The 14,634-nt window shown below is 44.6% G+C and overlaps 1 protein-coding gene across 6 annotated transcripts in view; it reads right to left on the bottom strand.

Annotated features, from left to right (window-relative positions):
- Nucleotides 1-14,634, bottom strand: part of Sox5 (SRY-box transcription factor 5) — a 982,978-nt gene that overhangs the window by 19,964 nt on the left and 948,380 nt on the right. For all 6 annotated transcript variants that reach the window (XM_048432629.3, XM_048432630.3, XM_048432628.3 and 3 more), the window contains one exon: nucleotides 12,379-12,524. In XM_048432629.3, coding sequence (XP_048288586.1) covers nucleotides 12,379-12,524 — 146 coding nt within the window. The remainder of the gene's footprint in view (nucleotides 1-12,378; nucleotides 12,525-14,634) is intronic.

Genomic DNA, 14,634 nt, shown 5'->3' with positions numbered 1-14,634 from the left:
CGAAGATCAGATGATTGTGCCTAGCCGGAAGAAGAGCAAGATGAACCCCTGTGATCCTGGCACTTGGGAGGTGGAGGGAGGTATTGCAAGTGTAAGGACAGCCTGGTCAGCATAGTAAGTTCCAGGCTGGCGGAGCTACACTTGGATCTCAAAACATCAACACAGGAAAAGAAATCCATCCATCTAGACCCGGTGGTTCTGGGGCCAGTGTGTGGGACTGCACAGCTCTCCCTAGAGCCTTCATGTTTACTTGTCTCATGGCAGCTGACCTTTGGCTCTTCAGCTCATCTACTGACTACCACAGTGGGAAAGAACACTGAATCGCTTGTAAATGACAACAGTGTCGGGACCCAACAGGACAGCCAAAACATAACTACTCTTTCTACTGGACTGGAAAAGGCAACAGGGCTTAACAGGGAAAGGGGCACATTTAAGATGAGAATATGCTTAAGTAAATCACTTAAGACATCTGAGTCTCAGAACCCTAATTCTAAAACTTGGCTTAAATGTGAGACAGATTCTCATCAACTTGCAAACATTTAAGAAATTTACATTTTCGATATTAAAAAAGAAAACTTCATGGGGGAAAACTAAACACCAAGGAAAAAAGACAGTGTCAAACATGCAAGGTTCACAGGAATGGTTATGGGCCTCAGCTCGCCATGATAAAAACGGGAAATATATAAGATGAAAATAAGATTTGAGTTGTTTCGGAGTCATTGAACTACCTTCCCTCCTGTCTTTCTATATCAATATATTCAATGTTTATTTTTTTAATTTTGTCCCTTTCATATTTAGGAATGAGACTGATTCCATGTCTTTGCCTATCTAAAAGTCAGAACTTTCCTTCCATTACTATTACATCACATTGCACTGAACAACTGAAGCTCCACGGCAAACACAAAGGACAGCGGCCATCTTCGTTATCTTTCATAGCGCAGTCAAGGCAGAAGTGTGCACAAGCTGTGCCCAGGAGAAGCGAGAGCCTCTGCTTTAGTTCTCTGCTCTTAAATTAAACAGTGCATGGAGAGACAGTTCCCCTGTCCCTCTCTGAGACTGGGATTCAGATGGGCAGTGAGCCTCGCTCCCCACTAGCACGCAGACAGACCCAAGGAGCGAGATAAGCTGTGGATCGACTGCCATAATGGACATCTCTGAAATAAAGCTCCCGAGCTATAAAACTCGTAAAAGGCACATGCATGTAATGACAAAACAGAGAGTGGCTGTCAAATGGTGACTCGGTGGCAGCTAAAGCCCTCTGGCTGCAGCTTTTTGTCCCCCTTTCTTTACGGTCTCCTACCATACTAATGACACGGGGAATGAGGAAGTAGCGACAAGAAAAGAAAGGGAAAAGATTCTAACCCTCCTATCCAGTTATGTGAACTTCACAGCCCACCAGAGGCACCAGAAGATTATTCATGATGTTGTCATGATTTATCAGCTGGGGATGTTTTCATCTGCTGAAATAAAAGATTGAAGAAGCCACATGGATGTCCACCCCCTCAGCCCCTCAGCTTCACTCTTGCTTATTGATAGCTCTGGGCTCTATAAAATAACCATCCACCCACATCAACTAACAACACAAATGAGAGAAAAGGCGTTCTTGTAAACTAGGTATAAATTACATAGAAATACACACACACACACACACACACACACACACAACACATACTTAGAATCAAAACTCTTCCAATTTTAACAGATACGTTTTACAGGACATGGTAACATTTTTCTATTTTGTTAGATTATGCATGGAAACTTTGCATGGCCCAGACACTGAGGCCCTTGAGGAGTGAGAAAACCACAGAGATGTAGGGGCCTGCCAATCCAGAGGTTGGAACTGTGCCTGTATGTCCTCTGGTCCAGTCAGAGAAACAATCAGCCTTAGTTTCTGCCTCTCCACCCACAACTTTAATTTGAGATTCAGGCTTGATTTTTGTTGCACGTATGATCTCCTGGTTTGAAATCTGATTGCTAACTTCGTGACATGTTCCCTGAAGTGTGATTATCCCCTAAAGTCAGATGCCCAGTTTCACCTGGTAATGTGTTCAGACGAGAACCCGCTCGGAAGACATGCTTCCCCACAAGGTGTCATGGGGCTGAAGGTCTATGGGAAGATCAGAGAAACTCCCAGTGCCTATGTCAGTGTCTACGCTCAGCTTAACAATAAAAATTATAAAATGATTTGGGCTGACAACTGATGACTCCCTATTAAAATTTTAAAAAATAATTATAAAAGGGGAGACATATTTAAAAGGTTTATGAAAAGTATTCACAAGCCTATATGAACCGATTCATTCTGCTTTTCATGAAGAAAGGACATTTAGGAACGATACCGGCACACGGGATGCATGTCGTGATCACTGTGGATTTGAGCTAATGGCGGTGGGTAGACAGTGTGCTAGTGGCATGGAGCTAGACTGTATGAGCTGAGAGAAATGTTATGGTGCCTTCATCGTGTATTCCTGTCAGAACTGCAATAGAGGAAAGCGAAGGTTGGCGGTGGTGATGGCTTGAACTCAGTACTGGCTTGGATTACTCTATCAACATCCTGCTTGTTGTGACTGAGAGTATGTGAAGGCCCCAAAGAAGCTTAAGATATGAACGACGATAACAATGGTTTCCTTAAATACCATAAGAGGCTTCGTGCTCCAGGAGAACTGATGTTCCTGGTGAGGCCCAGTGAGTTTACTGTACATGGCCAATAGAATGCTGACCAAAGGTTATCAATTATCAGGTGAAAGATACAGAACCACGGAATGAAGAGTCACTGAATGGATGGAGCTGTGACCACTGAATGGGAGTGAGATGTTACATCCCTTCGAGGTGTCTAAGTGTTGGCCATGTGACTACCTGCCCATCAGAGATGCCCAGGAGGCATCCATGGTCTCGTGGCTGGTTGCGCTGAGGCTATTTTGTTGTCTTTCAATCCTGAAAGCCTACACTTTTTCTCACCAACCTGACTGAACTCCATGTGACAGACATAATATACTTTGAACAAATGTAAACATTTGTGCATTTTCTCTATCTGTCTATAACTTCTCAAAAGCAACTCAGTAATACATTTCAACCTTATAGGTAGGTACTCCATACACATGGAATTGTTGGGTGAAAACATAGTTTATAAGTTATATAGTCATCGTCTTAAACGAATAGGTCGCAAGCCAAACCAGTAGTGGTTATTCAGATCTATTCTGAGAGGACACTTACTGACGTAGGCAGTTCATAAAGGACACAGTTGGATGTTCGAATCTAACAAAATTAATTTGTTCTTTGACACAAAGCTCACTGCCAGAGAGAGGGAAGCAACATGGTAGCCGGAGTGTGTCATTGCCAGAGAGAGGACAGTACTATGGTAGCCGGAGTGTGCCACGAACAGAAAAGTCACTCTGACGATTATGCCAAGAATAAAGGATTCACAAGGAAGCTGCAAAGGAACACTGGAACTCAAAACCCAGCATTGCTCACGTATTATCCTCTAGGCCGTGGTGTGTGTATGAGAAAGAGAGAAGGCCGTCAGAGCAGAAACTGAGACCCAAGACTTTAAGTGTCTGTGTACACAGCCAGTCAGGATACTGCTAACATCTAAGAAGACATTTACTGTTCCTTTACAACCCTGCAGGCGTCTGTGTTGCTCACTGCATCTAACCACAAGGGTTAACGGGAGACTTACAGGTGACCAGCAAAGAAAAATAATAGAATTCCTAATCTATATAAGACATCTAGTTGGTATGTATTGGAGGTACCCAGATGCACATATAGAACTAGAATGCTGTGCAGTGATAATTGTTCTATAAACAATGGGTGGCTCCATCACCAGAGTACAGAAACACACCAGATTTTCCTCTTTAATTTTTCCTTTGCATGGATAAAAGCTATGAAACTGTCAGCATTCTTACAAATGTGACCTGAGTAGCCAGCACTTACTTCAGCTGGATAAATTGAATTAGACTGTTTTATAGAGTCCTGGTGCTGGTGCGGAAACACTGCATCTGATGAATAGAAACAGGTCCACCATGGTTATAGCTCACTTTTCAATTATCCATGGTAGTTTTAGGTGAAGAGACAGGGAAAGAAAGATTGGAGTATACACTTAAAATCCCGTGTTAATGAACAGCGAAAACTTTGCTCCGTATTTTATCAGAACGGCTGGAAATGCAATGTAAATAAGATTGGGTATATTCTTACTGGTTTTATGGCTCTCATTCCCTAGGGGAGAGGCTGGCATAGGGAGAAAGGAGCCAGAAGAAGCAAAGACGGGTTGGGGGAGTGTACTAATTGAGGAGACACTGACTTATTGCATGAGACTTTTATGATCTAAGCTTTAGGAAACTATGCTGAGACATACCTATGCCCATCTCAGGGCATGAGCTGAGCACACAGGTTCTGGGTACTGTCCTAATGGCCTTTGTAGTTCATTGGGAAAAAAAAAATATTAAGCTCAATGCCAAAGGACAGAGGCCCAAACACTGATCTGCCACCTAGTTCCTCCAGTCTTCTCAAATGTCGTGTTCTCTTTAAAGAGTATGTGTGGAAACACTGCAAACATGAAGGCACAGAACACAAATCAATAGCCAGTAGCCACTGCTGTCCCCGTGACTCATGGGTGTGAGCAAGGACTTCTCATTTGCAGGGGAGGGAAGAGGTGTGAAGATCTCATGGTATCTTTTGCGTTAAATGTGAAAGTTGGACTGTCTTCCCGATAGTGCTAATCCATATCAGTAAGATCATCCTTAACAGGTCATGATAGTGACTACATCTACTGCATATGTGGGGTGTTTATTTTATCGCTGTCTTCCTGTGAATCTGGCCTAAGGAAGAACATAATTTTGAGGAGGATTTGGGGATGGATGGGAAAGGGGAGACAACTCTTGATAGACTAGATTGCGAAAGATGCCATTCTGGACGCACCGAGAAAGTCCAGTCTTCACTCACACAGTGTTTAGGGAGACTACATAGGCAGATTTCTAACTCCATCACCTTGGTACAGACACTGTTTATATTTCGTTATATTTTATTTTTAATCTATGCATTACTTCATAGACTCTTAAGAGATCTAGAATGTTCCCTATACAGTGCTGCCAGGAATGCTGTTATTAGCATCTGCTCATCCCCTAAAATGAAGAGACAGTTTCAATCACTACAATGACAGGGTGAAAGTGCCTCTGAGAACCCAGAGTGGCACACCCTGGGAGTCTCATTTTCTTGGGCCGTTTTGCCCTGACCTCTCCAACCAGAATGATGTAAAGAACACAAGACTCTCTGTTTGAAAACATGCACAGCTTTTCCAGGCTTGAAAATTAAACCATAAAAAGTTTACTGAAAAAAAAAACCTTTAAAAAGCTCCTTAAAACCTCACACCATAATTGCTCCCCACCAAGCGTGGGCACTTGCTAGCTGCATGTAGTGGCACAGTGACAAATGTATCAAAACTGAGTGCAGGCTATACTCAGAGAAAGAAAAAGTCTTCCACTGGCCATCTGTGAAAATAAGGCATGTGGCCATTAAATGCAGAGGCTGTAAATATACACAAACTCCATGAAGCAAATGGCAAAAAAGGACCAAACTTCAAACTCAAACAAATCAAAATGTTTAATGCATACTTACCGCTGCTGGAAGAAACAGCTCTGATCTTTGCAGTCTGGAAACTCGGCATGTATTTCAATTAAATACCCCCAGAAAGGAGAGCAAGCGAGAGAGAGAGAGGGAGAGAGAAAGAAAGAAAAGAAAAGATACAGAAGAACACCGCCTGGGACAAAAAGCTCTAGATGGCCTGCAGTCAATTTCCTGATGCAGAGATCGCCTCTACCTGGCTCCTGCCTGTCAAGGATGTCGAGCGGAGTTATTGATAGGGTGATGGATGAGTGGTAACATAACACCCATTTCCCTGTTTGGTGTTTGTTTGTTTGTTTGTTTTCTTTCTTTTTCTTTCTTTTCTCTTTTTCACTCCTGGGTTTTTGAAAACTGGCTGTTCTGTGCTGATAATATTCACCGAAGGGTTTCCTCCCGACTCTTGTCCCATAAGAAGGGTTTGCTGGCTAGGAGGCTTTGTAAATGCAAAACAAAAGCAAAGGAAACCCGAGGTTTAGATGGTGCCGTGCACAGAAGCCTGGTCTGGTTTCCCTGAGGGTCACGCCCAGACGGCAGGTCTCTAGCCATGCCACGTACATTTGCAGAGAACAGAAACTCCCATCATAAAAGAAAAGTAAATAGTCATCCCTAGACTTTATATGTCTTTTAATTAAAAATCACTAAGTCATTATATACAAATGTAAAGACTAAGGTAATATAGATCTACTTTTATATAAGAAAATTAGTAATCACGTGTGTTACTTCTGTTATTTTTATTGGTTCCTAGGCAAATTCTAATCACAAGATTGAAAAGATTAAGTTCATTCTCTCTCTCTCTGTTTATGTTTCTCTCTCTCTCTCCCTCTCTCTCCCTTTCTCTCTCTCTCTCTCTCTCTCTCTCTCTCAAACACACACACACACACACACACACACACACACACATACACACACACACACAGCCAATCTGATTTACAGATGCAGGCTTGGAAGACCCTCCCCTCTTTTCTCCTCTGAAGGGCTTACCTGCCATGCCTACCTCTTTTGCAAAGCTATCCTCTAATAATTGACAAATGCAGTCGTAAATTGGCCTCTATGATTCATTTTAGCTCACACCAATATTTACAATAGCCATCTAGAGACCATTAATTGAAAGCATCTTCTACTGAATGGAGATACGTGTGTGTTCCTTCCCGCTCACTATTTCAAAGGAAAGCCCTAGCTCAAGAGTCCTCCCAGGCCTTCCTTTTATCTCCAGGAAGGAGTGTGTGTCAGATACCTCTGTTAGATTCCCTGTGTCAGTTTTTGAGGCGCTAACACCGTCCACCCCATCCATCAGATGGCTGGCAAAGCATCCGTGAGGAATGATGGATGGAAATTATCACTGGGGTACCAGCGGATGCACTCACTGCCATTTGTAAATAATGCTCTCAAACTACCCACCTTTTTTCCCCATTATTAAACATCTGCATTAAGTCAACACTGGTCACTGTCATTTCAGGTTTGGTACTCTGTTAAAGGGACAGAAGAGGGTGAAGCTCCCGAGAGGAGAGATTCAGAGTGCCACCATATTAATCTGCTTGCAAATTACCCTGTGTATTCCTGGGTAGAACTTCTTATGAATTTGACTCCTGTAGCTCTCGAGTGAACTGTGATTTAAAACAAGTGCACTACTGACCACTGCACTCACCCCTCTACGGAAAGCCGCCGAGGGATTTTTCTCGAGCTTCAGAGGTATTCCCCTAGCAGTGATTTGCAATTATAGATGGATGCAGAGCATGCATAAGTGTTGTTGGTACAGGGACTGTAGGCCATGTCTGGTAAATAAATTCTCAGCTTTAGGAAATAAATGCACCCTCGCGCGCTTGCTTTCCTTACTTTACAAGCTTTACATAAGAAAAGCAGGACAGGAGTCCATCATAATGTGTATGGAAAACACGTGTGTGAACATAGTCATAGGGTCTGGCCTGTCGTCAAGCAGTGTTTTCCTGTGCCCACGCTTTGAATGTTATTTCATTTTCTGTGAGCCACAGGTGAGGTACTAGGCCCTGGATGTGTAGCGCTGGGAGAGCTAAAGGCAGGGAGGGGCAATGGTTATGAAGAACAACTCAGGCTGATATTTGTGAACCCCAATGCCGTTTTTAACACAATAGCCGAGCTGACTAGCGCCTCTTGCTGTCCAGTACCTACTTGACATTTCTGTTTTCTTCTACTAAGGCCATCTTTAATTTCAAATTGTGGCTTGACGAGAGAGAGAGAGAGAGAGAGAGAGAGAGAGAGAGAGAGAGAGAGAGAAAGAGAGAGAGATTTTCTAATTCCATTACAGAAAAGGATTTGCGAGCAGCTTATGAGGATTTCCTTACATTCATAAGGACCCAGTTGGAGCCAGTGAGATGTTGTTGAAGCTAGCTAGCAGAGGGAGGCCCATGTGAACGGAGCTTAGCAAAGAAAAGATGGCCCTGAACCATCTGGATGATGGATGGTTTGGTTGTAGGTACACCAATCATTTTGTGACCCAAAGGGGAAAACAATCAAGAGTCCTAGAGATTTCGGCCCAGATATCATGGAGCTGAGAAATAAAAGGATGACTGAATCTCGCCTTTGAACACTCTCATTTGATGGTGGTGAAATACTATTTGTGTAAGTTTCTGTACTCACATTTCCTCCTGTTTGTTGAGAACCGTGTTCCAACAGACACAACAGCGTGGGGTTCACTTCTCCCAGGAAAACCACATTTGGGAGGAGAGAAAGGATCTGGGGGCTTTCTAGTGAGCTTCTCCTTGCTGATGTGCATTCAAGCTTCTGATGCAGTCACACTGCCTGGCGGTGTCAGCACGGCACCAAACCAGGCTCTACGATCGCTACTGGGAGCTGCCAAGCTCAGACCTGCGTGGTCCAGAGGCTGCCCTGCCTGGGCTAAGAAAGCAGAGCTTCACACACTTCTGTCTTTCTACCTGAGCTGCCTCCTTTCCCACCCCTCACACCGAGGTGTATGCTACAGCATCACCTGCAGCGGAGATGGATGGCAGAAGATAACGTTATCTGAATGTACAATCAGCCTATAATTAACCAGGGATGACAATTATAAATAACTGTGTACCAGAGTTTCCAAGAAACCTGACACACAGTTCTTGGGTATGCTGGAACACTTCCAAGAAAAGTAAAGAAGTGAAAAAATCTTTTAGAAGTCTTCAATTAGAATGTGTTTCAGTAAAAATGACTTTCATCGTGCGTTTCGGGACACATCACCCGGCGAACATTTGCCCTCATCCATCTTCATGCCTCTAATTGTTTTTGCTGGTCAATTACAGCTATGTAGAATTGAGACCTTCATATGTGACAAAAAGTCAACACGCATAAGGTTTGTACAGCCGAGGGAACAGATCTCCAGTACAGGACTTTAAATATCTGGATCTTGGGACCATCTACCTGCATCGCTGGGGACCAGTGTACAGCACAAGGGTAGAGCCTGACCTTTTCAGTTCCCTCTGCTCAGTACCCCGACCTACCATCCTCCTGTCTTACTGCTGTCCTCCTATTTACCATAGACTTGTTTGTGTATGTGTGTGTAAGTATGTGAATGGATGAATTGTATGTGTGCACGCATGTATGTAGGTGGCTTTCAGAGGCCAGAAGAGGTGTAAATCTGCTGGAGCTTGAATTCCCGCCTGTTGTCACCTGACATGTGAGCTGGGAACCAGCGCTGGTCCTCTCTAAGTGCAGCCCATGCTAGTAACCACTCAGTGATCTCTCCAACCAGATGGTCACTTTAGGTAGCAGATAGCATTCTTTGGGGACTTCAAATGGCATGAGAAAATGTCATTCATTCTACTGAGGCCTCTCTCTGAGAGCTGCAGAGGGAAGTTTCAAGCTAACCGCTGACCTGCCTGTGAACTGACCGTGAGTGCAGTCACATGGTTCTGAAAACCTAGGAGAAAGGCAGGAACTGGGGAAAGACAGCCAAGGCACATGATGCTATTTCCTCATGGAGCACATGTATTCACCTTTGCCATCACAGTAAAATGATTGATAGGACATGTTAAGCAACCTGGGTTCTGCACTTGATAGATGGGACTTACACCCAAAAATATGCAACAGATTTTACCTAAATTGCCAGCAGGTTTCATATTTTATTGTTCAAAACCAATCCCCCAACACACAGGACTGTCTGTAACACACAGTAGGTGTGAATGTTGAATAATTACTTTTGCAGAGATGCAAGCTTGACATTATCATCACATCCCCTGAGGTTACAGAGACATAGGTAGATCAGCGCAGAATGGTGTATCCACCAGAAAAAGGCAGCCAGCGTGCGTGACGGTCCCTGCTTGTACCAAGCCCTGTGGCACACCCATTGATCCCCTACAGTTCTGCAGTGCCATGGGGGAAGCCCATTCGGGCTGCATGCCTTTACGGAAAGGATGTGTCACACTGGCACATTAGATAGAGAGCCTTCATTTTCATATGCTCTCCACTTCAAAACAGATAAAAAAATAAAAATTCAAGACTCAATTCGAGAGATGGTTCAGTGGTTAGGAGCTCACAGTGGAGAGAACCTGAGTTTGGGTCCCAGCACCCATTTGGGTGTGGTTCACAGCTCCCTCTAACCCCAACTCCAGGGCTCTGTTTGTGGGCACCTGTACTCACGTGCACATTCAAACAGACACACATTCACCCACACCCATACCCCCGCACACACTTGCCTAATTACAGAATTTTAAGAAATAACTCTAAAGAGATAAAAATATTAAGACGATTTTGAAGGCAATCCGTAAGGACCTTGAGGTTAGTGGCAGTGACTCTGCTCCTTTGCAGGAATTGGCAGGTTATTCCTTCAAAAACAGGTTTTCAAAAATCGATGCTGCAACTGTACCAAAGAGGAAGGAAAGCTTCCCGGCAAAGGCAATGGCGATGCCTGCCACTCAAACAAGAGGCACTAAGCAGAAAGGTAGAGCAAAATGCTCATGGATATGGATGTGGGATGAGAAGTGGCCTCAAGGACTCCCTGGCATGCATGCGCCTGGTCTAGAGGGAGTGCAGGCGGCGGCACTGCTGTAACTTAAACAGAAGGCTGCCGAGTCACTGAAGCCGTGCAGGAGCGCAACAGCTGATCTGTATTAGAGAAGATTAACTCCCATTGCCATGGTGGAGGGCCCGGGATTATTTTATGTACTCCTGTTGCCTTACAAGCCGTCAGCACAATTATTGCCCTCCGATGTGAATGACTGATCTGTAACCACAACTAAACAGCTTGCTGCTTAGGGGCTTCGGGAACTTCATGAAGATGGATTTCCATACCATCAAAGTGCTTTTAATGGGCTCCCGGATCCAACCACAAGACCTATTTTGCAAGTATATAGAATTCGGGATGAAGGCTTCCTGTCCAAAAGGATTTGGGCGGTTGTCACTTGACAATTCCCAGCCAGCGCAGGGGAGGGGAATGGGGGGAGATAGGTAGAGTTGTCTCTGCTTTGGAGGATTAAAAACAAGGGGGAGGGTTACAGATGTTCACGGAAAGCAACAATCTGCTGCATCCACAGCTGAATTCAAAGCTCTTAACAAATAGTGGCGATTTAGCTATGCTTGCGAGGAATGGCTCCCGTCACTTCGCGTTAGCATCTGGCCAAGTGTTAAACTCATTTCCACGCAGGGAGCAGGGGAAAGGGTTTCTTGCTGGAGCGCCTTTCAAGAATGTTTAAATATTTGAACATAAATCCCTTCATGCTTGCTGTCATTCCTTCTTAGGGCTGCCACCATGTTTCTTTCTGCCGTCCCTTCCTGTCCCAATGTCTCACTTGGGCTACAAGAATTGGGAGAGCTGCAGGCTTGCGGGACGGCATCCTGGTCCTGCTGCTGTTTCTGGAGAGGGAGCGGAAGTGGGCTTGTTTCTCCATCCTGGAGATTTACTCATGTGAGGACCCAAGAGAGCAGCAGCTGGGGAGGGTCATGCCCCAAGTTCACCTGTGCTATCCTCGGGGCACTTAGCTATCTAATTCTCTATAACACATGGCAAACTAGAGAGCTAACAGTCGGAGCAAGCTACTCATTCGGAGAAGTTTCTGCCAGACTTCGGTGTCCCTCAGGAGGATGGGCTTGTAAACCATTGATACACAGCTGACCACACCCCACCCCTTACCCACAGTATCGGTAGGACGATAACAATCCAGTCACCATTGCACACTTTCATTCCGATACCACCTAAAGAAGTACACCACTCCGAGCATGCTATAGTGACATTTTCCCCCCTAAGTAAAACAAAGCTTACATGCAAATAAAAAGGCATGAAGCCATTGTGTCTTTGGCTAGTTGAAATGCTCTGCTGGCTTTGGGTAGAATACAGAAGGTCAAAGCACATTTTGTTTCATGATAAAGTCAAACTTTCCAATTCTGTAGTCCCTAACACTTGACAGGAGCAACATTATGACAGGCTCAGGAGCCAGGGTATCATCCAAGCTTAGGCTGACTAAAGAAGATTCCGTGTTTTCAAATCCAGCTGATCCCCAAATACAAGCTAAGTATCTCTGGAAGGCAGAACTTCCCCTCAGACACAGCAGTACAGATGCCACTTTGTTTTAATACACACTGGCAGCAAAAGGGCAGCACTCGTCCCCCGTAGGGTCTGGGGGTGCAATAGTGTAACACTTCCCGTTGCTAGACTGTTTGGATTTGGATGGGCTCCAGATCTCCTTGCTGATGGGAGACGGGCACGGAGGGGCCATCATTCTGGAGACAGTCAGGAGAAGGATGGGAGAAGGCGAGCATCCCTGTGCTCACAGCATTCCCAGAGAGGAAAGCGCTCCCTGCACTAACCTTTTCTGTCCGGCAGTTGTTGAGACCTATGCTATTCACTACGGCCACCTTCCCGTCCAGCGCCTGCTGCTCCCGCCTGAGTTGCTCCTTCATCTGGCGAGCTTCTTGGATTGCCTTGGTGACAGCATCATGGTCATTTAAATAACCTGGGGATGAGACACAACAGATGTACAAAATGCACGGGAGAGGGACAGGCTCACTTTGGCCATGGCCGTTACTTTTTTGGGGGAGTGGGGTGGTGGCTAGGATCTGACAGAACCTAGTGTCTTCATGGAACTTCTCTGTAATAAATGAATGAGCACGCAACTGGGGGTGACTGATTTACACCGTCGTATCTGAAAATGCTGCCAAATACCCATAGGGAAAAAAATAGGCTTACACTATGTCTAGTTACTTCTAAATACAAATTTAAAATAAAATTTTACCTAGGTTTTTAGGTCAATACCTGAGTGATTGAATTTGTTTTGAATTTGCAAGCATATGTACTTGTGTGTACGTGTCTCTGTGTGTTTGTATGTGTGCATATTTATGTGAGTGCAGCGCCCACAGAGGCCAGAAGAGGTTCTCAGTCTCCCCGAAGCTGGAGTCACACATGTCTATGAACCATTTCACATGGCTACTGGGAACCAAACTGGGGTCCTCTGCAAGAATAGCACATGTTCCTGACCATGAAGCATTGAGTCTTCCAAAGCTTGAATATATGGCTTTATTTTACCCCCATGCAGAGGTCATGTGCATTCTACCATAGATCTGTGCCCTGAGAATCACCAAGTCTCTCAGATATCAAAAGAGTCAGGTCAGAGTTTGTGGCTCGTACATTCAGGCTTGCGACAGACAGATGGAATAAATCTTTATTAGCTGACTGGAAGAAACACCACCCCCATCCACCGCCCGTAAATTCACTTGCTATGAAGATGAACCACAGGTGGCAATGGTTTGCTGTGCATCTAAATTCTTAAGAACCATGAGACTAGACGTCAAGCACAGAATGTCTCTGGGAGCCTGCAACTGGTAAGACATCGTGGGTACTGCTAACTTTAGTCTTTCTGAACTCACTCTCAGTAAGACAGTCAAGTGAGCAGCTGTGATCTGAAACTCCCCACCTCAGGCTTAGAGAGAGCCCGCGGAAATAGTTTTGAAGGGTAGTAAGAAAGGGAGCTAAGGGATTCTAAACTGATTCCAACTCAACTGTTGCTCTTCATTTATTTATTTGCTCCTCATTTCTGTGCAGAGTTGCATTATTTTAGGGTAGAGCATTGAGAGGGGAAAAAACAGTGCATTTGCAAATATTTAAAGGATGGCTAATATTCTGTGGCTCTCTCTCTCTCTCTTTTAACTGGGGCATAAAATGGCATGGGATGGATCTGTAATATGAAATTGCCCAGAAAAGGGACTTGTTTGTGACATGAGGCTAAATCTAAGCAGATCCATTGGCGAGCTGTGACAGATGGAGGACTATGAGACAGAAGGCAGGCACTAATCACACAGAAAATGACCGGCTTGCCTCAACATGTTCCATGAATTCCAGCAAACTTTACACCCTAATCCATTTTTAGAACAAAAAACATCTGGGCCATAAATCCTCTAATCTGCCAAAACACGCTATTAAATCCCACGATTTGTTGGAAAACACTAAGATTAAAGAAAGGAAATATAAAATGGCTAGCTGCCGTGCTACGAAAGTGTTATTAATACTCTTTCTTTGTGTCATTATGAATGTTCTGGTACTAAAGAGCCTTGTCTAATCATGTCAGATTACACACACCCTCATTGCTTAACTCTTCTATCTGACCCGCTGATTGCCAAAACATATCAAATAGTTTCTTGCTGCTCAAGAATTCTACCGAGAGATGGATGGGAGTTCCACAAAGGGAGGATGGCTCCTCAGTGGTCCCTGGCTTTCCTCATCACAGACAAGCCCTGGTCCCAGCATCTTCTCAGGTCCCTGTGTGTTTCAGACGAGATCATGCAAAGCGAGGAACTTGAGAGTGATAACTTTGCTCTTCAGAAGTAATCACTGGTATTGATCCAAACAATGAAACGCTGCTTCACATACCCACAGTCTGAACTGGAAACAACTGTCTAGACCAAGGACTATATAAAGAGATTATCTCTTGCCGAGGAAGGACCTGCTTACTATGCCACTACCCTCAGCATCCTGAACAACCTTCTCAGTATGTGATCCCCCAGTGTATTCTGTAACTCTGGGTGGGAATCCAGCCCTTCTGTGATAAGCTTGGGCGTGTTTGTTTAGGC

The sequence above is a fragment of the Myodes glareolus genome, chromosome 3 (genome assembly GCF_982192425.1).
Source record: "Myodes glareolus chromosome 3, mMyoGla1.1, whole genome shotgun sequence".
Taxonomy (NCBI): domain Eukaryota; kingdom Metazoa; phylum Chordata; class Mammalia; order Rodentia; family Cricetidae; genus Myodes; species Myodes glareolus.
Note: the sequence above shows the minus strand (reverse complement) of the source record. Positions and strands in the feature narration are given on the sequence as shown.